Raw genomic sequence first — 26,204 nt, forward strand, 5'->3', positions numbered from 1 at the left:
AGGGCAGTGGGCATTCTTCAACTTGTACCACCCAGAAGTCAACACCTGCACAGCAACATGTTTGGAAGTCGCACCATATCACTTCCGTTAATATTTCTGGACAATTGTTTTTGGAGAATTTAAAGGTAATGGGGGACTCATTGCAGTGGGTTTGAACCACTGAGAGTGTAGGGGGCAAGAAATCACTACACCACATTTTTCTCATACCTCCTCTAGAGTACTTCTATGTTGAATGGTATGTAGTGATTCATCGTGAATTGTAGATTTTTATCACATTGCAGTAAAAGTAGTAGAAGCGGTAAGGGAAACAAAGGTAACTTCACAGGGTTACTGACTGGAAGCTTGGGAACTGAGCTTGGTTTGTACTTTTAACAGCAAGGTAAGTACAGTTGGCCTTCTTCATCCATGGATTCTTTATCCACAGATTGTAGCATCCACACACACACACACCCCCTCTGTAACTTCCAAAAAGCAAACCTTGATTTTGCCATTTATATAAAGGTCACCATATCACTATCCGTTGAATATAATGGATTTGAGTATCCACAGATTTTAGTATCCATGGGGGGTCCTGGAACCAAACCGCAGTGGATACCAAGGGCCCACTGTATTATGCATATGTATGTGCCTTTGCCTGTCAATTTGACTCTGCAAATTACCAGATCTTAATTTGTTCACATCAAGCTGTTGTGAAAGGTACAGAATATATTTCTTCCCCTTCTCCATTCTGCTGCACTATGAATGTATTTGCACATGTTCTCACATAAATCAAATCAGTTTTCATGCTGAGCGGTACCAGGGATACACAGCAAGGGCACTTCCCTTGATAGTTCCAGTGCTGGGCCCATGGTCCACTGCCAGCAAAAACAGCACCTAATGTAAACACAGGGCAACCGCAAGTCAAAGACAGTGCCAGTGAATCACATCTGATAAGGAAAACCAGTCTCATTTCATTTTGATGGGGCAGCAGAACATCCATAGCACTAGGCTGTCTTGCAGATTAACAGCATAATTTGCAGAGGAGTCAAGATGTCAGCTAAAATATAGGCCTGTTTTATTTCCAGCCAAGATTCTTTCAAAGGTGCCCCTCTCTCTGATATGCTCCAGTGACTCTGGATTGCTCAGGTGTTGATGGCCGAGGAAAATTAAAACACTCATCATGCTCAGATATTTTAAAAGTTTTTAATCAATAACAGAGGACATTCTCAGCTGGAAGTTGAGAGCCTGGGAGAGATAAACCCCTGGAGAGAGAAGCCTGTTGGAAACAGAATTTTGCTTATGAGAACATGCAAAAATCGCAATCAGACAAAACGATAGCAGTTGGATATATGAGCAGGGTTGCAGCGTGTCAGGTCTCAGGGGTTTTGTCAGAAGTTAACTTCCCAGGCACTCCAGGGGGAAAATGTGAAAACATCAGGATGAGACCACAGAATCTAGGAGGCAGGCTCTCTTCTGACCGGCCGGAGTGATGTTTGCCTTGTGTTCACTCTCTTGTGTCCATCAGGATCTGTCCAAAGCACTCGTCACAGGCACGCTCTTGACCTGAAAAGCTGGCTGCCATCTTCTGGCCATATCACAACTATTGACCAATCCGGCTTCATTCATTAGGGTTCCCAGATCTCGGGGCAAGGAAAATTTTCTCCAGCTCTCAGGGCAAGAGAGAGGAATCTCAGGGCAAGAGTTCTACCTTAAACTGTGTCCTTACATATTTATTCTCCTGCCATTTGGTTTGTAAGAATCTCGTGTCAGTGAGCTATAGGCATCATAATTAGTGTTTCGTACATTGCTTTGAATTTTGGCTGCATAGCTGAAGAAGCTTATCTTTTGGCAAAATGGAAAAGGTAACTACCTGGGATGCTCTGTCCTCTGCTGTCAGCTAACATTTTTTGCTCTCTGCCAAGTTTATTTTTTTACAATTGTGAACTGCTGTCTGATCACATTTCATTTTCAACAAGTGTGAAGTATTCCCTTCTGCTGTTTGCTACTTTTACTTTCAACATTGTGAAGGACCCCTTTGTTAATATGTTTGTCACCGTCACACTTGAATTGGCTGTAATTCTATGTTTGGACCTTAGCCTTGTGTTTAATTACTGTATATTACACAATTGTTGTTTTTTCTAAGTTCATATATGTTGCACCAAGTGGTGTTAATGTAAGCTTTTCTATTATATGTGCATATAAACAACTACACATAGTTGAATTATGTACTTTATTTACGGCCTACACCTGCATTTGTGATTCATCGGCTAATTCTGGGTATAAAGCCAACTGAACTATAAATAAAAAGATAGTGAAGGAACATTGAATTGAGCTATAATGAATCCAACACAGTTGCCATGTTAAAGGAACATGATGTAATAGGATGGAAGGCAGCCAAGAGGCCCCAGTATGTTATGTCACCTCTAAAATTATTGATAGGAAGAGAATAACTGTTAATACAAATGGGGACCTGTGAACATCTCTTATATGATTGGCCAAGTGGATGCTAATAAAGATAAACAGGCTAGAAGGAGATAGAAGGGAGGAAAACTGTATGAAGACCACTGATAATGCTGATAATGCTGTTCCTAGCAGATAACTATTCAGACAATGCTGGCAAGATCTAGCTAAACAGATATTTCCCATTGTGAGTTCAATGGATTATGTTAGATATTGCAATGCCCACGGATATTATCTCCCATGGATACCTGTTCCAACACAGAGGGTATATAGGTTATTGTTTAAGGTGGTAATGTTCCTCTATGTGTAAAACAGAGATGCCTGTTAAGAAAAAGCATAAGAAATAAAGGTTCAGTTCTTATGAAAGTGTAACATCTTACTTACCATACACTGTAATGTAATGAATGTATGCTGCCTTACACATAATATGAAGTAATGAAGGTAATTTGCCTGGACATTGAAAAATCTATGTTTCTCCCTTAGAGGAGTGTGTATGTGTGTATATCTATGACTGCGCATAACAAATAGCCTAAAAGGCTAACAGAGAGCCTGGACAAAAACCTGTGGCACCCCACTGGTCACTTTTCTCCAGAAGGGACCTCCAAACAGATACAGAGTAGATGACAAACAGCAAAAACACTAAATCTCTCAGTTTAAAGAGATAGGAGTGGGAAACCATACCTGTTTCATCTTTCCACAACATCCCCCACCTTCAGTGTATAACAACAGCTGGGGGGACTGGAGGACATATTTCCATCTTCCTGGTTGCCAGTTGGGCCAGGGTGCATCCAATAACATTTTTTCCTGCCCTTGAACATCCAGGAATGAAGGAGCAGTCATATATTGGAGACATGGGCAGCTCCTTTATCCCTGCCCTTGTTCAATGGTCAAAGAAACAGTTGCACACACAAACACTCTCCGCCCAGCTGTTGTTCTGTACTAGCAAAAGCAGCAGAAGAAAGTATAAGCAGGGTATACAGTCTCCCTTGGCCTCAACTGCTGCTGATGAAAAAACATTGGCAGAATGCACTCTCCATGACCATGTTAATGGACTGTGGCCTGTATCTCTTACTTCTTGATTCACACATTACTTTTCCCCATGACAGTGCATAGCCTGGAAGGTTTGAGATTGGTGCACATGTTACATTTCGCCAGGGGAGTGCACAGTCTGTAATTGCTCACATGAAGGGGGTAAATAATATACTATATATACTCATGTGTAAGTTTAGAAGTTTAGGTAAAAAAACTGACCCCAAAACCCTGAGTCAACGTATCCATGGGACAATGTAAGTACTGGATTTTGACTCTTATTTAAAAGAAGGAACCATCTCCTGGTGAAAAGCAAGAGTATAATATGGGAAGCACAGACCCCCTCCTCAACTCTCTCATCCATCCAGCCTTAAGAGTAAGCACAAAGAGTTATGTCTGCTGCAATTTTGTAAGTTCTTTGACATTGTTTTGCTTTGCTTCATCCTTTAGGTAAGCAGTCCCCAAACTGTGACCTTTAAGAGATTTTGGGCATCAGCTCCCAGAAGCCTCAGCCATGTTGGCCAATAGTCTGAGATTCTGGGAGCTGAAGTCTAAAATCCCTTAAAGAGCACAGTTTGGAGACCATTGCTTTAGATCCTCTGCTATGTGCCCTTAAATTTTAACCTCGACTTATCCACGGGTCATAGCAAAATCCATAACTTTGGCACCAAAATCTGCCCTCGACTTATACATGAGGTGGACTTATACTCGGGTATATATGGTAGTGAAACTTTTTTAAAAAAATGAACACTATTCAAAGCAGTTTTGCTTTTCCAGCACCTTCTATGTTTGGTTGCATTTTAATATTAAATATTAGTTGGCATTTGTTGCTACAGCAACAGCAAGACTTTTTTTAGAAACCAGACCAGAATCCAGCTATTTTTAAAAAGCAATACAAATTGTAATGTGACATTTGATTTCATTCTGTCTCTTCTACAATCATGCACTCAAAAGGAGATGAAAGGGATGCTTTTCTGTGTGTGAGCATCACTTCACAGCTATGACCCACTACTACTTTGTGCAAGAGCTCTGTTGATAGGGATTTTCACCAAACTTCACCAGCCATTTGCTTAACTAATGCTAGACCAAAGCCAGGCATTTTATTACTAATAAATCACTGGAATTCAGAGACAGTCAACTCCAATTTCTCAAAGCTAAATTATGTTTTAATTTAAAATATTTCTATAGAATAGTCTCTCACAAAAATACATTATGTGGTTAATTACTGGCAAAATATATACACAGCAATGTACTAGTTCTTCCTTCCCTACTCCTTTGTCAGCCAGTCAATGGCCCCATACAGACAGGCCAAAATAAAGCTGCTTTGGGTCTTTTGGAGGTATGCTGTTTAAATGATGCATGTATACTAAGAATCCGGAAGCTGCACCAAAGCTGCACTCCAGTACTTAGGAATGGAGTGTGGCTTTGGCGCAACCTCTGGACTCTTAGGACCCATGCATCATTTAAACAGCATACCTCCAAGGAGACCCGAAGCAGCTTTATTTTGGCCTGTCTGTATGGGGCCAATGACTGTTTGACTGGTTTCGTGTGATTTACAATCTGGTACAAATAATTTCTACAGCACACCCTGAACATATCCTTATTAGTACTCCATTTCTTCCAGCCCCTCCACACCCATACGCTTTGAAAGTTAGTTTTTCATTCACATTAAATACTGTTTGCTCATTTAGGCAAATATCTGGCAAGTTCTTCATTCCAATTATTGCTCTGCTAATCTCTTAGGATGGCAATCCCTCTTCGTTCCTTCTTTAACAAAATAATGCTAAAATGCATATTGTCACATGCATGCAATTTATAAAAACAAATTATTGAGCTGCTGTGCAGCCTCAGTTACTTTTCAGTATCATAAAATGGACCAGGGGCATGCTTCTAAAGAGTGCAGAGCTTTTAATACCAACTAAAGTATATAGTTGGAATAAATATATATATCAATGGAAACAATCTGTGCATTTTCATTGAGTCAATAGATTTACTGTGATTGGGATTTGCAACCAAGTTTAGATCTGTGGGTAAATCCACCAGGGTTTTTTATTTATAAATTACCCAACCCAAAGAATAGTCCACTGTCCCCAGGGAAGTGTGTATGGCAAGGTAATGACCAAAGAGAAACACAAGGGCACTGAGAGATAACCAGAGGTAACCCAGCGGGAAAGGAAATTTGAAGGCTGGAAATAGAGGACCTGGAGAAGACGTTCCTCCCGTATGATTAAATCATGAGAGTATCAGAGGGCTTCAGATAACTAGAAAAATGTTTTAGTCCCGGGTGCTTTTTCTTAGCTTTCATGATACAGTTATTATCCAGAGAATGTTGATGGTTATTGCCTTTTCCGCTGCAGATCGAGATGTGCTCTACCACTCAACAGTGTGTGGAAATACTGTCTTCATATATATACATTTGCATCTCCACAGAAGGAGTAACAAAATTTGTTCCTCAGTGCAGATCGCCTGGTGTCCAGTTCCAGTGCCCCAGTTTCCTGAATCTGAAGACTTTGGGGATACTTCTTTGCAGATGGATGCAGACCTTGCCCTGGTGCTCCAAGTGCAGAAGATGTTTAAACAATGCCTTCACTGCGTTTGCTTCGCCACACTACCAGGGCTGTCATGAGCAGAGTGACAAAAATGGGTACCACAATAAAAGGGCACAAAATGGAGTTAGGAGGATCTCTCAAAGACCTTCCTGAGACAGGGCAGCTTTTGAAGTAGTGCCTATGAATTGCTACGAAGAACTCATCCACCAGCTGGTTTGGCCAGTAACAGTTCAGTTTTGCAGCTATCAGGAAAGTACAGTTGGTAAGTTCCCCATACCATCTGAAAAGGGAAAAAAGGACACTTGTTAGAAGACTATTTGTTGGCACAGTGCTTGAGGGCCATTACATAGAAGCAAAATCTGAATTGCCACAGATCACAAACTTAGCAGAGCTTGACCCACTTATAGCTTACTTGGCATTTGCATTTGACACAAGATGCTTAAAATATCTTGGGAATATATATATATATATTAGAAAAATGTATAAAATGGTTATGAAAACTATTTCAGCTATGAAAACCAAGAATGACTAAATATTTTTAAGGTAAGGAGCATGCAGGACTTCATACAATTAGCAATCAGAATAGTTCACAGCTTGGCAAATGTACCTGTTGCCATCATGAAATCAGGGACAGAATAAGACCTTTACAGGCCCTAAACACTTAAAAGATTTTGATCCCCCCTATAAATCTAATTCAAAGAATAAACAATAATAAACCATAAAATAAAATTTTATTTTTCAAAATTAACCAAAACCTACAGTAAGATGGAAAATAATGTTTATTTTTTGGATACTTCCACTTTATTTATACAGTTGGTCCTTTGTATCCATGGGGTTCCCATTATGGACCCCCCCCCCCATGGATGCCAAAAACCGTGGCACCTCAAGTTTAATTGGTTTTCATGGGGATGTGCCATGCATGTGGCCATGATGGTGTAGCTGCCAGGCATGTAGCTGCCAGGCATGCGCTGCCACTGGGGTGAATGGGGCAGGGCCATCTGCGGGTGCTAAAATCCATGGATGGCAAGCACACGGTTAGGGAGGGCTGACTGTATTTGAAAAGTGTTCTCCTGTTTTTCTAACTGCAGTCTTTGATCAGATCCCCAAAATTAACGCACCTGTTTCTATACTTAGAAATAAGCAGAGATGAGACATCCAGCCTACCTTGTTTTGTTGTTGTTCTGTTGAGGTTTTTAACATATTTCAACTGAGAAGTGCTCATCTGAGCAATTTGTGATCATTAATGTTAAAAATATGTGGAAACAAATATCTACATCTGGAAAGGCATACTCAATATTGTCTTCTACAACTATAGCCGGCCTTTCATATCCATAGACTCTTTATCCAAAGATTTAATTATCCACAGCTTGAAAATGTTAAAAAAGAGAGAGAGAGACAAAAATTCCAGAAAGCAAGCCCTGATTTTTCTATTTTATATAAGGGACAAAATTTCACTATGCCATTGCATATAATGGGATTTCATCATATATAGAATCATAGAATCATAGAGTTGGAAGAGACTGCAAGGGCCATCCAGTCCAACCCCCTGCCATGCAGGAAATCCAGATCAAAGCATCGCTGACAGATGGCCATCCAGCCTCCGTTTGAAGACCTCCAAGATGGATTTTGGCATCCATGGGGAGGGAGGGAGAGGTGTCCTGGAACCAAACCCCAGTAGATACCAAGGGCCCACTGTATTTCATAAAGTTCAGCATGACTGAATCTTATTTTTACATTTTTCTGTGGTATCCCCATTCCCTTCATGCCCTAAACATGTGCTTATTTTGCTTAATGGTTAATCCAGCCCTGCATGAGCTGTTTAGACTTTACAGTTACACAGAATCTGTGTTCCTAAGAAAAAGATGATGAGCACATTAATTCTTATTTTAAAGTCCAGTGGAAAAAGACATTGAATGTATGTCTGGGAGTGAATGATATCATGGTTGTAGCAAGAGGCTGCTTATGTTACACCTGAGAATAAATAGCCACTATCTCAACAACAGTTATATTTTGCATCAAGAGATAATCAATATTCACAGTACACAGTGTGATTAAAGAGCAAGACAATGTGGTTGACACACCCTAGAATTCTTGCTTAAGAAAATAATTGGACCAGAGTTAACAACTCCACATCAAGCTGAGCATATGCTCTTTGACATGTAAACAAGCTCCCGGTAATGACAAAAGCAAGGAGAATTGCACTGATATGCCGCCAGCAACATGAAAGAGCTGGAAAAAAAATCAAGGGAATATTTTTACATAGTACTGTAACTAAATAAATCATACAATGGCCTGTTACAGACAGGCCAAAATAAAGCTGCTTCGAGTCACTTTGGAGGTATGGTATTTCAATGATGCATGCATCCTAAGAGTCCAAACGCTGCACCAAACCACGCTCTGGTCCTAAGGACTGGAGTGCAGCTTTGGTGTGGCTTTTGGACTCTTAGGACTCATGCATCATTGAAATACCATACCTCCAAAGTGACTCGAAGCAGCTTTATTTTGGCCTGTCTGTAACAGGCCATAGTCAGAGGAAAGAAATTTCACCAATAGAAGTCCTTTAGTGGAAAGCTTCACAGATCATGAAGAAATCAGGAATAAGGAACAAACCATTACATACGGCAATATGCGCAATGACAAATCAGCCACCTTCATCTTTCTCACTTATCATTCAGTGCAGATTAAAATTACAGTGGTACCCCGGGATACGAATGCGCCGGGTTACGAATTTTTCGGGATACGAAAAAATCCCATAGGGATTTATTGCTTCGGCTTACGAAGGTTTCTTCGGGTTACGAAAAAACCGCGGCGCTATTTTCCGCCACCGGAGGGCAGCAGAGAGCTATTTTTCCATTAGCGCCTATGGGAATTCGGCTTACGAAGGTATTTCGGGTTACGAAATTAACCGCGGAACGAATTAATTTCGTAACCCGGGGTACCACTGTATCATCCTCATCATCATCATCAACAACATGGCCTAAAGAATAACCAACTAGCCCAATGATAATTTCATGACAATCAGGGATGCAACAAAGGCCACCATCCTCTATGGCTCAACATTGTGGCATGTTGAACTATGCTCTACTGGCTATTCACCAACCTCTGGGCTTATTGTAGAGCTACTGAAACTCACCTCATTGGCCATCCCATACCTGGTGGAGAGTGGAGGTTGATCAAAAAGCATCTGGCAATGTCCCTGTAGCCAGGAACAAAATGATTATACCCTCTGCTGAGGTCAGCAGATAATGTAAATATTCCATGTCTGGTTATGGAGACACAGTCAGATACTTCTCTGATTCCTCACCCCCACACTCTCCACCAGGCATGGAATAGCCATGTGGGGCTTCAGCTGCAGAGCTCTACAGAAAATTGGTGCAGAGGGTTGGTTGCTGTGGAGAGAGGAAAGGAATAGCAACTTTCACATTCACTAAAGAAGGACATATGCAGGCTTAAGTTTGACTTATGCCTATGTGTGGCACTAACAAGATACCAGCCAAAGAATCCAATCCTGAGGATAGTCCCTCATGTTGAGGGACAGCATCATGCAGACCAAAATACCAAAGGCAGAAGACTTCTCAGGATCTGAAGTCATTTTAATCATTGTCAGCACTTGTAGAGCACTCTGTAGTTGTTAATGCACTTAACATTCATTATCTTGTTTGTAACCCTACAATTAATTACTTATTCTGTAATTAATGGCGAGCACCTACTTCACCCCCTCATCTCAAAGATGCAAATTTACAGACTAAGGAGATGATCACACGAGGCTTTAAATACTCTATTAAATATATAGAATAGCACCTTTAGCAATTCATGTAAATAAATTCCTTTAGCAATATTAATAACATGATGACATCTCTGTTTCATTGCTGCTTTGCTATGAGCCATTGTTAAAGCGTCCCTTTTCACTGATAGGGAAAACTAGTCAATAAGCTCGCAATTGCGCTGCTGTCTCATTACAACTCAAGTGTGAAACATCGCTGTCATTGCAATTCCAATACTGTATTGGCAATCACATGTCCTCATTTTTCCTAAGCAGTCTGTTTTTCTTTATTTTTTCCTATTTACTTCCTTTCTTTTTTACTTAAATTGTATTAGCACAACTCTGAAATTGCATTAAAAATAAAAATAAAAATAAAAATACCTGAAAGACATTCTGGGAAGGGCATAGGTCTGGGAAGCAGGTTAAAGAGGACTGTTGAAGAGACCACAAGGGACCGTTTAGGGCAGAAACAGCCCCAGTTGTGCTATTGCAGAGATATGTTTGTTGTGAGAATGTGATTGTGGTGAGAATGAGACTCATGTGATAGTGATGTGGCCACGGAGAATGATGATGGAAGATGAGAAATTCCTTAATTGTAGCTCAGCCAACTGGCTATCTTGCTGCATCAGATCTTGCATGAACTGTACAGTATATCAACGTTCTCTCCATAACAGGAGCTGAAATTAGGGATGTCAACCAATTGAATATTTTCAGTTGATTGACCATATAAAATTAATTGCAACAATTTTTAAAAATGGAGCATAGGTTTCTTTGATGAATTCTGAAGAAAAGGGACTAAGGCCTGTTACAGACTGCCAAAATAAAGCTGCTTCGGGTCTCTTTGGAGGTATGCTATTTAAATGATGCATGCATCCTAAGAATCCGGAAGCTGCACCAAAGCTGCACTCCAGTGCTTAGGGATGGAGTGTGGCTTTGGCGTGACCTCCGGACAGAAAGAGGAGCCCACTAGAGCATTACATCACATCCATGTCATGGCCACCTTTCATTTGAAAATGCGGGGCATCAGACTTCCAATGGCTTTGAGGGGCAAGAGAGGAATCAGACCTGAGTCAGCTTTGTTGGGTTAAACATGTAGCTTAGGTCCATGCAGCCAGTCCTTTGTGGAGACTATGTCCAAGCAAAGCTCTTTCATTGTCAATGTGATTAAATGTTTTGAGAGAAAGGGGAAACAAAAATTAAGAACAACATAATTGAAAAAACAAACAGTGATTGCTAGCTAATTCTTACTCTGATACAATTCTTACATTAGGTCCAGCGACTTACGTAGCACAGAGATCTTTTTATATTCTTCAAAATGTGCGAGCTTAAGTCACCAACAAGATCCCATCCATTATGCAACCCTGTTTGTGATATTTGTGAATGTAGATTGCTTCTAATGGCCTGCAGGTTGCAAGGATGGTAGGAGTGTGTATGTCTCCTTTTCACATTATGTTCCAATCCTATTTATGCAAGCACCCTACTACGGAAAATTGGTGAACAAACAATGGGCACATGAAAGGAAAGGAAAGGACAACAGCCTGGGTGTATTGAAATATTCATTGTGAAAGATTCATCCACTTCTACGTACAATGCTGGCATTAAAACTGAGATGCATTAAAGGCAACATGCTTCTTCTGTATTACCCCTTCCACATGCATTGCAATTATCTATAGAAAGCCAGTTTACTGATTGCTGATTGCCCCAGGAAGCAAGGTCTTATGGACCTTCTGCAATCACTTTCTAAAAAGAAACGAAAGGATCAGCTCATTCTGCTTTTAAGATTGCTGGTTAAAGCCAGCAACCAAAAGGCAGGATAGCAGGCACCCAGATAAAAACAGATCTATAACTGATAGGTCTGTTGTTCTTATAATGGTTATTATGTTAAGATCTTTTTCAAATATACTAAGGTGGGTATTAATCTTTTTTATCTAAAGGTTTTAGACAGCTTTAAAATTGTGCTTTGCTGTTTTATCATTGTGAGCTGCATGTAGAGCCTGTAGCCGATACCAATATTTTTAAACGTATAAATAAAAACAAGAGACAAAAGATGTACTTGCTTGCTTTGTTAGGTACTGTTTTCGAAAGGGTTCCAAAAGGAGAACTCAAGTTAGAAAAGGATATGTTAATGGTGGCCTATATACCCTAAAAGCACCAGATCCCATTTGATCTTGGAAGCTAAGCAGTGTCAGTACACATGGATGGAAGACCATCGATGAATATCCAGGGCTGTAGTCTATATTTCAGAGGAAGGAACTGACAAAACCACTTCTGAGTATTCTTTACCTAAGAAAACCCTATGAAATTCATGGGAATGCCGTAAGTCAACAAGCAACTTGAAGGAACATACACATATAATAGTCTACACTATGCACTAGACTATCCATGCTGATGCTACTATTTCAAAATCCCCAAAGTTTCGCCTTTCTCTTCATACTCAAAATGTGTGGGTTTCTTGCTTTAAAAATGGTCAGGCTGAAATATCACAGAACTGCAGTTTACCTCATACTGCAACAGAATTATCTAAAAAATTCCTTTTCTCTTGCTTAATAAAGTTATCCGTGTCTTTGCCTTCTTTGAGATACATACTACCTAGTTCAAACATGGTGGGTGCTCTGTAACACCAGCATGTAGCTTGCACCTTAAGGAAAAGTGGTCCCAGGCATACAGTAAATACTGCATTTGTTCTCGATCAGATCATTATGTGGGCATCCAACTCAAAGTACTCTACTGCTGCGCAACTTTCCTATCTGAAACATGTGCTCTGCTCCCAATACTAATGGCTCTTACAGAGATTGATACTCAGCCAAATGTACGTAGGAAATGGCTTATCGGGGTTGAAAGCAACAATCAGAGCTGAGGACTGTCAAGCCTTTTCTGTTGCTTGGAAACCATTCACTTTTCTTTGAGGACCTATGCTCTCAACAGCTGACGCATGCAAGGGCATGGTTACAAGAAAGCAAGCTGGAACAGACGACTGAGATAAAGAAGCTTCACATTATCTTTTTGTATGTTAGCACTGTCGTCACTAGAGATCATTTACACACAGGGACTAAATAGATTTCTGCTTCTGATGCTTAGAGTCAGCAGGTGATGTCTTGCTTGGATCATCATCCTTGGAGGGACAGTTTATATGAGAGAGTTGAGAAAGGCAGAGCAGGACGTTTCAGGGGTGCCACACCACTCACCCTTTGGGATTCGGTATCCCCAAAAGTTTGCCAGATCCCATTCTTGCACTCTTTTCCTCTATAAATTAAAGTATTTTTAATGCAGGGAGCTGTTTTGTTCTGTTTTTAATGCATTGCAGAATGGCTGAACTTAATTACAACATAGATTTTTTTGCTGCTGATTCCAAGCAAGTGATGAAGTTTACTTATACAATTGGCCTTTCACATTTGCGGCTTTGACTTTTGCGGATTTGATTTAGTCATGGAGTTGATTAATATGTTCTCTCTAGGAACCTCTAGGTCCTCCAGCATGAGCCAGGTTTGGCTGGAAGTTGACCACAGAGTCGTGCTGGAGGACCTAAATATTCCTAGGGAGAACATATTAATCAATTCCATGACTAATCATTGATGAACCATGATGAACCATTCTCTAAGCATTTGTAGGTCCTCCACTGTAATTCTATGGTCAGTTGCACTGGAGGACCTAGAGATTCCTAAAGAGGTATTTTCTCAGGTAAAAAAAAACAGGTATTTAGTGGCTCAGGAAGCATGGGAGGTAGAGAATGAGCATCCAGTAATGTTCTTACAGCTGCATGCACTATGACAAGGTCATCTTCTAGGACCTCTGGAGAATCCCGCACATCCTGGAGGATGAATTCATTGTCATGATTCTGGTTGTAGGAACACATCCGAATGCTTGTTGGCTGCTTCTCACTCTCGCCAGGCCATTACATGGTCATATTGGGGAGGCATAGGTGAGTTCATCTCGCAAGGAGAAGGGGAAAGAGTGGAGTTTTGTCTGGCAGAATTTTACTGTCCTCCAGATACAGGATCTTGGTTATAGTGTTAATACTTTGCTCCATCGGTAAGTGAGCATTTCATAACCGACTACCAACAAGCTTTGTAAAGAAAATACATGATGAAATCCTATACATGTCTGCTCAGAGGTCCACCTCCCAAAAGAGTATGATCTTTTTGCAATTAAGTGTGTACAGATCTGTAAACTTGGGAGTAAGCACAGTTGAATTTTCTGGAACCTCCAAGTAAACATGCAACTTACGGCTTTAAAATTTTTCTTTGGGGTATTTAATTTCTATTTTAGGTAAATGACAAACCCTTGAATAAAAACTAAAACTATTTATGAGCAGTTGTTCTCATTTGTCATGGTTAAAGCACATTATGTTCTTCCGAGTATTTAATCTCGGTTTTAAGTAATTGAGACTACCATGATTAAAAATAGAAATCCTCCAGCACAATTTGCAGTTATTCAAGTCCTGAGGACTGAGTAAATCTTAGATAAATGCTGTCTTTTTATTCAGTACCTGAGTAATAAAATCTGAGTCAGAAATGTGAGAATTAAAAACAAGAACATAGACTTCAAAACTGCAGACAGAAGTGATAATAATGTTGGTGTAGCTTCATATTAAAGACTTTTAACTTCCTTTTTTATTATTTTATAAGAAAAATTAAATGTGTGCATGTACATATACACACATACATACACACACACTTTCAGAGCAATGTGATGCTGATGATCATAGAATCATAGAATAATGGAAGGGACCGCAAGGGCCATCCAGTCCAACCCCCTGCCATGCAGGAAATCCAAATCAAAGCATCCCCAACAGTTGGCCATCCAGCCTCTGCTTAAAGGCCTCGAAGGAAGGAGACTCCACTACACTCTGAGGGAGTGTGTTCCACTGTCGAACCGCCCTTACTGTCAGTAAGTTCTTGCTAATGTTCAGGTGGAATCTCTTTTCCTGTAGCTTGCATCCACTGCTCCGAGTCCTATTCTCTGGAGCAGCAGAAAACAAGCTTGCTCCCTCCTCAATATGACATCCTTTCAAATATTTAAACAGGGCTATCATATCACCTCTTAACCTTCTCTTCTCCAGGCTGATGATGATGATGATGATGATGATGATGATGATATTTACTTATATTCTGCCTTTCTCCCAAAATAGGGACTCAAGGAGGATAACATCAAAATTAAAATAATACAATTTAAAAACAATACAAAAGCATTACAATGCACAAATATAAAATTTAAAAAACAATTAAATAATTTTAAAAGTTAAAACATCTACACATTAAAATGTAACATGGATTAAAAACTCTATACAAACTTTCAAATTACACGTCATTGAAAGCCCAACCCTTTTCAGTTTGAAAAAGCTTGATGGCACAAAAATGTTTTTATCTGCCACCAAAAGGTGGGCAGGGATGGGGCCATCCTGACCTCTCTAGAGATGGAGTTCCAGAGCCTGGGAGCAGCCACCGAGGAGGCCCTCTCTTTTGTTCCCACCGAACGCTCCTCAGAGGATGATGGGACAGATAAGGGACTCTCTGGAAGACCTCAAAACCCTAGCGGGCTCGTAAAAGGCAATATAGTCCTTCAAATAACCTGGACCCATGTTGTACCAAACCACACTTTATATACAGATTGGGGGTGGGAGGTTGTTATGGTCAAGTGAGCTCATTTATATTCATTGCTCTGAAGTTATATCCTATTTATAAATCATTGTTTGCCTGTTTAGATCCCTTTTTTGTAATTAAATGTTTGATCATGAAAGGTGTTCTAGGAGATACCTGGAGAGCCAGTATGGTGTAGTGGTTTGAGTGTTGGACTATGACTCTCAAGACCAGGGTTCGATTCCCAGCTCAGCCATGAAACCCATTGTGTGACCTTGGACAAGTCACATGCTCTCAGTTTCAGGGGAAGGCAATGGCAAGATGAAATCTTGCCAAGAAAACCCCATATAGATGGTTCTCCTTATGGCCACCATAGGTTGGAAACGACTTGAAGGCACACAGCAACAAGAACAACAAAGAGATACTAGACAGAAGGCAATATATATTTTACCTGCTCTTTTTCAAAACGCTTTATAACATTTGGATATCCAAAAGGATTATGCTAAATGGAACAACAGAGATACTGTTTTATTGAAATATGGGGTTGTAAATTGCCTCTTGATTTCACCCATCTCTGTTGTCCACTGAAGCCTTCCATATTATATCCCATACTATTCCAAAGGGTTCTCCAGCCTTCAGCTTTTGGGAGAGGAGCAAGGAACCGAAGTGGGTAGGAAAGAGCAGGGGGGGGAAATCATGTGTACAAGTCACCACTAGGTACAATTTATGTACTTTAAGACTGAGGGTGCATCAACACTGTAGAAATAACGCAGTCAGAAACCACTTTACTTGCCATGGCTCCATCCTACAGATTCCTCAGATTCGTGGTTTTGTGAGACACAAGCAAGCTTTGGCGGAGAAGGCTAAAGATCCTTTAAAACTATAAATACCAGGGCTCTATTGGATGGAGCTACAGGACTTAAAGTGGTGTCAAACTGCATTATTTCTACAATGTAGATGAGCCCTCAGAAGCCAGAAACCTCCTATTAAACAATTCAGTGTATAAGAGACACATTAACCAAGCATTTCAGAGTGTTTTTATACAGCTGAAATTATTCATATTGGAAAACCAGTGCAGCTACTTTCCTTCCCCATTTAAATTTAATCCTGAGTTTTCATAGCATCTGAAGTCTCTGCTGGACTGTTATGATTAGGTACTGTATCAAGAACAACTAAACAAAAGCAGTGATTTTTCTAATGAAGAAAGAGTGCAACTGCAAAATGAAACAAAAACTCTGATGTACAAACAGCATGCACAGATCTAGGGCAGTTGAAAACTCACTTGTCTTTCTCTCAATGTGTCAAAGAAAATCTATTTGAATATTTCTGGACTAAAGATGTGCAGCTGTTGCACATGTGTCAGAAACATGATAGGTCATTGCCTCTGCTTTTATAATGCCGTGGTGCACACTGATTCACCATTTCACGCATGCTGTGGCCAGGAAAAAAAAAAGGTATTCACACCTCACTTTCAGAAGAATATATTTTACAGCTACACAACGTCTTATTGACTGACGAACTACATGACATTTCAAGATGCAGGCATTTTTAAAGATTTTTTTTCCATCGTTGCCCAGCAGAAAGCAAAGTGACTTTTTGTTTCTGACATTTTTCATATCACACACAAACAAGAGAATGACATTAACCTGTCAGATTGTATAAGCTTTGGCTTGTACGTAAGTGGATTACAAGTGTAAGTATGCCACATTTCTATCCAAACTACCTTTGACTGTCCTCAGATTCACCACCTATCTGACGTTATAAAGGGGAAGAGGGAAGGCAAGATTAACCTCACTTTGTTTAATTATGCTATCATATGATTGTTTTGCTTCATGAGATCAGTTAATAGTTCCATTGCAACAGTGTACCTCAGTCACTGCGAAATGAATAGGAAAGAACAGCGTAGATGTTGCGCTAAAGTAGCCAAGTATGGGTGTTCATCAGATACCACGGTCCTTCTGCTGATACTGGCTCAGCTGCCATGATCTCACAGAAGGCTTTGGAAACCTCTGGACTAGACACCCTTCAATGGAAAACCCCTTGACACTAAGTTCTAAGATCCCTAGACAATTTCTCAGGAAACTAAAATGAACCTAATTTGTATTTATGCTTAGCGAATGCATAGCCACTGAAGACTGAGCATGTGGTCTCAGAGTCATGCTGCTTATAAAGAGTGGTCAGCTTCACATGACAATATACAGTATGTCCTACATAGTCTCAAATGTGCCAGCTACAGAATCTTCCTTTGTACCATATCAGCTTGTATTAAGTCACGAATACCATTCACATGTGAAATTTTCCTTCCTTCCTGCAATGAATTGCTTAGGGCTGTTCCCATGCCCTCTTATTGATGCATTGTTTTCTTGTAGGAGGCAGTAACTATGGTATTTGTGGGGATGTTTCTAACTTGCCACATCTTATCCCTTGTTCCCAACCCACTTATCCATCAGTGATGGATAAAAAGCAGCAATAGGCCCTCATTGCTGTATCCCTCCTTCTCAGCTGTCTTGTAGGGCAGTGGTTCTCAACCTTCCTAATGCTGCAACCCTTTAATACAGTTCCTCATGTTGTGGTGACCCCAAACCAATGGTTTCAGTTCCTAAGACCATTGGAAATATGTGTTTTCCAATGGTCTTAGGCGACCCCTGTGAAAGAGTCGTTTGATCCCCAAAGGGGTCATGGCCCATAGGTTGAGGACCGGTGTTCTAGGATATGTGTGTGTGGACCTTTCTTGATAAAAAAGGTACTACAACTTCATGAGTAGAACTGTCCATACCTTTAACACAAATATTACACTTCAAATTAATGCAGAAATGGGAAGCAGTTGCCCTCTAAAAGTTATGAGATCACAGCCCCCTTAATTCCTGTCCCCTTTCTCTCTTTTGAAAGGCATGGAATAAAATGCCTGTATTATCCTGTATTGTATATTGAATGTTTTGTACACTGCTGTGATCTAATTTTGGAATAGCGGTATAGAAATAAAACTACTTCTTCTTCTTCTTCTTCTTCTTCTTCTTATTCTTATTATTATTATTATTAAAATAAAGCCATGAAGATGGTGGTGGTGGTGGGTCAGGTTACTTGATGACATGCTCAGAAAACAGTGGAGGGGTACCCCATGCAGGCTAAAAAAGAGTGCCACTATTAATAAAGTTATCAATTAATTCAGCAGTGGGAAACATGTGGCCTTCTAGATGTCATTGGACTCCTGGCATCCCTAGCATTCTCTAGGAGTTAAGCATTCACATATTTTGATTATTTGAAGATTACTGTGTTTGCCACCATCTCCGCTGATGCTCTAGAAGCAACAAAAAAGTATGTTCTCTCTAGGCATTTGCAGATCCCCCAGCACAATTCTATGGTCGATTTCCAGCAGATACTGACCATGGACTCACACTGGAGGACCTAGAAATGCCTAGAAAAGTGTCAGGCCTATTATTGTAAATGTTCCCCCCCCCCCCACTTTTTTCCTGTGCTCCTAACACTACAAAACCTGAGAGCTGGCTGTAAACCTTAGTCTACTTAGTTATTCAAAGTGCTTGGACTTCTGTGCTTTTTAGATGTCAGGAGTCTGAGCAAAAAGTTCAGTTGTAGAGAGCTGATCATGTGCATCTTTTACATTTATACAGCTGACAGCTGACATGGTCAATATGATTTCAAACTGTGTAGTATTTATTACGTCTTCAAAGATCTGCAAAAGTAACAATAAAAAGATCACTGACTTCCCCAGGATGAAAATAACCACCCAAAAAGATGGTTTAAAACACGCCCCCCCCCAATTAACTTCCTTAACTTGGGATATTTCCTAACTTCATACAAATTCCAGTATAGTAGTGGTTATTAAAATGCCCTTTGTCCACAGGACTGTTTGTGAGCAAAGGAAGTAAGTGACAATACTGATACACCTGGAGTCAGAAAACATATATTCACATGGTGTAGACTGTTTGTTTTGGGTTATGATCAGCCCTTCTTTTTTTGCAAACTAACTCTTGTTGTTGTTGTCGTTATGTCCTTTCAAGTCGCTTCTAAAGTACGGGGAACCAAAGGCAAAACTCTCATGGAGTTTTCTTAACAAGATTTGTTCAGAGAGGGATTGCCATTGCCTTCCTCTAGTATGCGACATCCAAGATCACCCAGTGGGTTTCCATAGCCAAGTCCGGATTCAAACCCTGGTCTCCCAGAATCCTGGCCCAACTCTCAAACCTACACCACACTAGCTCTTTATAATGTAGTTTCAAGTGTGTAAAACAACATTCATTGGTTTTCTGGTGAAACAAATATCCAAAATGAAAATAATGGCTTACTTCAAACAGTCAAATACTGGCTTAATAAACCTGAAAATGCCTAAGCTCCATACATGTACATGCAGTCCTTTTTTTACTGCTTCACTTTTCCCTGTGCATCTGCAGGGAATCAGGGAACAGCAGCTAATCATATATCCATGGCCTTCCAAAGGCCTGTTACAGACTGCCCAAATAAAGCTGCTTGGGGTCTCTTTGGAGGTATGCTATTTAAATGATGCATGGGTCCTAAGAGTCCAGAGGTTGCACCAAAGCCACACTCCATTCCTAAGCACCAGAGTGCAGCTTTTTGTGCAGCTTCCAGATTCTTAGGATGTATGCATCATTTAAATAGCATACCTCCAAAGAGACCCGAAGCAGTTTTATTTTGGCAGTCCGTAACAGGCCAAAGAAACCAATTTTTGGAAGCCAACTTTAAACCATAATTTATTTTGAATATCAAACCTGGCTTGTTTGGTTTATTAAACTAGGATTTGAGCATCATAATGCAGTTATTTTCTCAGGATGAAACAAGATGTGATGCAGCATTGGGTCAGCAGAACAAGTTGCTACAAAGCAGAAGGAGAAGGGGGTTTAAAATATAATATGTGGACTCAGAAAATAGTTAAAGCATATCCTGCTTCATCTTCCAGTAAAACTGTCTTTTTAAAGCTGGCTTTATGAAGACAGGGCTTGGAAACCAGAAATAGAATTTGGTCAAAGAAAGATGATTTTCAAGTAGGAATGCACAGAGGAAACATCCAGCTTTCCTTCTGGCTGGCCTTGTGTCATATTCAATTTCCCCAAAAACTTTGCTTTATAGGAAATTAGCAGGACCTGAGCTGACCCCTCTCACTATCCTATCTGTCTGTTCTCTTGCTGAATTAAATATGCAATAGTGTTTGGGAAACAAGGCTTTGATGCATGGAGAGGATGAAAAATTTAAATTAAGATGGAAGAGTAACGGATCCATCAATGGCTGTTGTTTTTAAAACCAACTTGGGGGTAGGTTCAAAATTCTATATGTACCTATAAACACACCCTTAGTTTAACAATATAATAAGTAATATTTTGCAAAGTACACAGAGAAATAAATGCTAGCATTTCAGCCATTCTCCATTTGCTGCCACTTTGGTTATTTACAGAATTCTATTGTGACATGAGGTTTTTTATCTCAGTTCTGTTAAAGGATTTATTATAAAAGATACCTTTCCCAGCACCTGTCTTGTATCTGAATACAATGCAAAGAGGAACTCAATTCAAAAGCAGACAGCTTTTGAACAGTCATAAAGAAGGCAGAGGGGGCGATGGCTGAATGCTTCTCTTTAGGGAAATCATTTTATAATAAAATTAGGCAGAGAGATTTACATATCTTACAGAAGAAAGATTTCTCACACTTCTGACTGCACTGTGTTACAACGATACCAACAAGGGAAGAGCAGCAGCTGCACACTCCAGTCTTCCCCACGGACTTAGCTAATGAATACCTTCAGCAAGCTACAAATAAAATGCTTTACAAGGGGAACAAATACTTGGTACAGAGAAGAATTTTCTTCAGAACCTATCTAAGGAATCCTGACAAAGTGTAATGATCTCAGTCAGTCAGGATTTCCATATTAAGTGGAGGAGCCATAAAGCATGTAATACTTTACCTAGATTCTTGTATAAGAATCTTCTCACACAAGTGCTACAAACAGACACAAACCTGCACAGGTAAAGAAGCAGCTGCCCAGCTGTTATGAGAGTGCCCTTCATGGAGGACAAATTTGGGATTTCAAGCCTTCCATATCTCACACACACACACACACACACACACAAAAGAGAAATGGCAATGGCTCAGTGATATTTGTTGTATCTGGTCCCAGATGGGCCCAATCCTCAGCCACCACACCAACACAACACAACAGACACAGAAACACAGAGAAGCTCTCTCACCAGGAAACCCTAAAAACACAGGAAGATTTCCATGTCCATTTGAGGAATATCCCAACCCACTAAACAATCAATAGAATACTTAAATCAGGCATGGACAACTATCTGCACTTCTGGTGGGCCTCCCTGCAAAAAAAAACACCACAGGGCTGCTCCCCCACCACTGAAAACCCAGCAACGATGAGCAGAATCACAACAGCACCCTAGAATAAAGATTCTCCTGGGAAACAAGGTGTACACACCATGTTTCCAAGGAGAATTTTGTGGTACTGGTAGTGGAAACTGAGGCAGGGACAGGAATTGGAGGAGTGCTCAGATGGGGTGCAGGTGTGACAAATGTTAGTAGCGGTAACTTGAATTGCATTCAGAAATTATCAGACAGCTGATTCAACATTGGCAATATAAAATCCTTGTAATCAGTGTCAGTCAATAGCCTAAGTGATATACATTGTGAACCAACTGGATTCTCCAAGAGGTTCTCATGCGAGGTCAATATAGAAGACATTGCAGAAGTATTTCTGTCCAAGATGGTTCACAATTGTTATAATTCTGCCCCCATTGGGGGGTAATGGACCACTTTGGGGCTGGCCTGCACAATCAAGGCAGCTTCTCACAAAATCCTTTGCCCTTCAAAGGTGTTCACTGGAGAGAGATAATTTTAGCCTGAGTTCCACATACGCGAGAGTTGAAATAATGAGCATGAGCACACCATGGAGGCTTTCAATTAAATGACCAGAACAACAAACCTGCAGCTTGGGCGACTGCAGTTTTTGGAGCAAAGCAAAGTTTCTATAACACCTGCACCTGGAAGTCAACATTGTCACAAACGCTACAGGTTATCATTTTCATGGCAATGGTATCAGAGGAGATCGGCACAGAACTGGTAAAGCAGGCAACCTTGGACTTGGAACAATGTAATGTGTCCCTCTTCTCAAGTCAAACATCAAATACAGATCAGTATTTATGCCAGGCATCCATGTAAGCAAAGAGTACTTGAAACTTCTCATTACTGAATTTTTGAAACACAACAAATAATAATCTTGAAATCTGGTATTAATGCTCCCCATGGAATCACTTCAGAAGCATCTTCCTCTTTAAGGCAGAAGAACTATTTATTGCCTTGTAATATAAGCAAGTATTCAATTGTTGTTGCCACTGCACACCACTTTTGGTTAAACTAGGGAGCACAGAGGAAGGGACATTCTAGTCTGAACTGAAATAATGGGGTGCAGAACATCTGAACATCTTGAAAATAAACCAGTAAAAAGTACATAGACGCTGACAGGTACCAGTAATCCCACAGCCAGTAGAACAGCTGTAAGCTTTATGTTACAGTTCATCTGCTGGACTCACTGGAGGAAGGAAAGATAGTGCCATTTAATTCATCACTAAGAAGAAACCTGGGTCATGAGCAGAGGAAGAAAGCATGTGAATATAAATCCTCCCCAACTGATCCCTAAAAGCTCCAAGCAGAACCACTTCTGAGCCTTTCATCATCTACAACACATGTTTATCAAAAGGTCGTTTCTCAGCAACCATGTGTATTATGGCAGGGTTACATGATGCCAAAACATCAACACTAGTTTCCAAAATACCCCGTCAAACCTTTTCTGTTTGTTTCTCTCTCAAGCAAAATGCACATCACATTTGCTCTGATGATACATGATACTCTGATGAAAAGAAGATTTATGAGCAGATGCATTACAGATTAAATGTCATCTTGTGCATGCACATACTCCCACCCACCCACCTGTTTTCACTCAAAATAACTTCAGTAATCATCTGCATCAATTAAAGGCCAGGTAAGTATTTAAGAGAAACAGTCTTATTCTAGCATTTTTAAAATCTGATTTTATTCAGTTGCCATTTCCTCTCTTAAGTAAATGTGTAATCTTAGTCAAATCAATCTATACATTCAGGCTGCAATCCTATACACATATTAATGTAGAATGGATTTACTCATACATAGAGTGAGGCCAGCATTGCTAACTCAGCATCACATAGGTCCATACTCAGACTGTACCAATACATAATATTGTAAAATTGTTCTGTGGCTACCATAGAGTGCTAAGAAGACAAATCAATGGGTTCTAGAGCAAATCAACCCTGAACTCTTGCTAGAAGCCAAGATGACTAAACTGAGATTGTCATACTTTCTCATTTCATGAGAAGACCTGAACCATGAGAAAAGACAATAATGCTTGGTAAGCTAGGAAAAGGAAGGCTGCATTCAAAATGTATAGACTCAATCAAGGAAGCCAGGGTTTCTCATTGATGTGGTCGCCATAATTTGATATTGACTTGATGGCAGTTAACAGCAATAAATATTAACTCCCATATTTTTTGTTGTGAGATGAAAAAATATTTTTCATGCTTTCAAACTCACTCGTTAGGTTTTCTCAGCCCTATTTAAAAAAAACATGGAATATTTCTATTTTTGGTGTCAATTTATACTGTCTGGTTGATACCAAAATAATCAGTGGTTCAGATCTGAGCCATCGTGGTGCAGTGGTTTCAGCATTGGACTATGTTTCTGCAGACCAGAATTCAAATCCATGTTCAGCCATGGAAACCCACTAGATGACCTTGCCATAAGTCATACCTTCTCAGCCTCCAAGGAGGGCAATGGCAAACTCCCTCTGACCAAATCTTGCCAAGAAAACCTCACTACAGGTTTGTCTTAGGATTGCCCTAACTTGGAAATGAGGTGAAGTCACACAACCACAAGCAACAAGAAACCTGGGATCACCCTCCTCTGATGTCATGAGATGTGAAGCATCAGCCAAACTTGTTCAGAGCATGCCATTCAAATAACAAACACCAAGTCTAATACAAACGAGAACTGATTTCTTTGGTTGGAGACTGATAAGAAAATATGCATGCATGCATGCACACACACACAGAATTTTCTTAGCTGTTTTTAACACCTTGGAATTTACCTAGCTGTTGATGCAACATTTGGCAATGAACTCAATGGGTCTATTATTTCTGGGATTGAGAAATACAATTCAGGCCATTATCTGTATCTGTATATCATGCCATTCTTCTGCAACCCATCCCTATCTCTGTAGCTGCTTCAGACAGAGGCATCACTAGGGGTGTGTGGGAAATGGGGATTGAATTAGGTGACACCCCAGGGGGTATAGACAGAGGACTGGCAGGCTGCTGGGTGAGAAAAGGCATTGCCTCCCTGTCCCACTCACCCAGCAGCTGGACAGGACCCTAAATGGGACCTCCAAAGGCTGCAGCACTGCCTCCTTCAGAAGGAGTGGGATGGTAGTGGTTTCAGAATGCAGCACAGCTGCTCTCAGAGCAGCTGCATCAGACTCTGAAGGCCTTTCTGATGGCGAGGGATGCCTTCAGGATCCGGTGCATCTGCTTAGACAGCAGCCATGCTAGACCCTGAATGGGTACCCCAGAGGCCCCCTCAGCAGTGGTCTGGGTGGGTGGATGACTGGGGAGTGATGCAATTTGTCCCCCGACACACACAAAGACAGTGGGTGACACCAACTTCAGCAATGTCACTGACTTCAGACTGTTATCTATGCAAAGCAGAGCTTGGAAAACATTTCTTTTTCTTAAATAAAAACTCCCATGTGTTCTTAAAAGCACTGCTTGCAAAAGTTTTGACCTTTTGAATCCTCTTAGGCCCAAATAAAGCTGACCCACTGAATAAATTGTTGAATTGTGTGTCAACATCTAAGTAATTTCCAATGATTGATTTAGTTTAGTTTACTTCTGGCTACCACCACAACAACAGACCAGTATGAGAAGAGTTCTATGAACACTATGGATACTGCCAAAAAGTCCACAAATGGTTCCTAGAACAAATCAAGTCTGAACTCTCCCCTAGAGAGTCAAGATTACTAAACTATCATTCTATGGATGCATAATGAGATAACGTGACTCTTTAGAAAGTACATTAGTTCTTGGCAAAGTGGGAAGATTTATTAAGTAGGAAAAGAGGAAAACTGCATTACAACTGGGAAGGCTCAATGAAGGAAACCATGGCCCTGAATCTGCAAGATCTTAACAGGGCTGTTAATGACAGGGTACCTTCATTTCAAGTTGAAGTCATAAGCAGAGGTCCACATGACAGTTAACAACAATAACTGGCAAGTTAATTAATAATTAAAAACCCCAACAATAACCGGCAAGATTCAGAGCAAAATATAAATAAATTGTGCAAGACAATGCTTTCATCCTGAGACTCTTCCCTCCTTGTCCTGAAGACTGGAGGGGGCCCTGATCCCTAGGAATCTTACTGCTGACATTTGTTGGCACAGCAGCATTTTCCATTTAAAACAGGCAGGGAATGTGCGGTTTGCCACAGGACCAAGAAAATCCCTTAAAACCAGGGGTGGGGAAAAAGTCATCCTCCAAGGCCCTGTTATTTTTGATAGTTTGCAAAATTGTTCCTCCATGCCCTCAAACTTTCCCAAGGGATATAGGGGCAATTTTGCCATAACTCTGCCCCCAGGCTATTTTAGGCCATGAGATGCCGTCTTTTTATAAGGACATGACCCAGACACTGACTTCAAGGTCATTTTTTATCGAAAAGCTAGCCCCTCCTGGGCCTAAAATGACAGAGAGAAGGCAAATGCATTGCAAAATTGCCCCCCATGGGCCCCAGGGA

At 40.5% G+C, this 26,204-nt stretch overlaps 1 protein-coding gene across 2 annotated transcripts in view; it reads right to left on the reverse strand.

Moving 5' to 3' along the window:
* Positions 1–4,891: 4,891 nt before the first annotated feature.
* RAMP1 (receptor activity modifying protein 1) overlaps positions 4,892–26,204 on the reverse strand; it is a 62,205-nt gene continuing 40,892 nt past the window's right edge. The window contains exon 3 of one of the 2 annotated variants that reach the window (XM_042466967.1): positions 4,892–6,297. In XM_042466967.1, coding sequence (XP_042322901.1) covers positions 6,042–6,297 — 256 coding nt within the window. In that variant the 3' untranslated portion in view covers positions 4,892–6,041. The remainder of the gene's footprint in view (positions 6,298–26,204) is intronic. The other variant, XM_042466977.1, reaches the window with a different exon arrangement.

The sequence above is a fragment of the Sceloporus undulatus genome, chromosome 1 (genome assembly GCF_019175285.1).
Source record: "Sceloporus undulatus isolate JIND9_A2432 ecotype Alabama chromosome 1, SceUnd_v1.1, whole genome shotgun sequence".
In the NCBI taxonomy this organism is placed as follows: Eukaryota; Metazoa; Chordata; class Lepidosauria; order Squamata; family Phrynosomatidae; genus Sceloporus; species Sceloporus undulatus.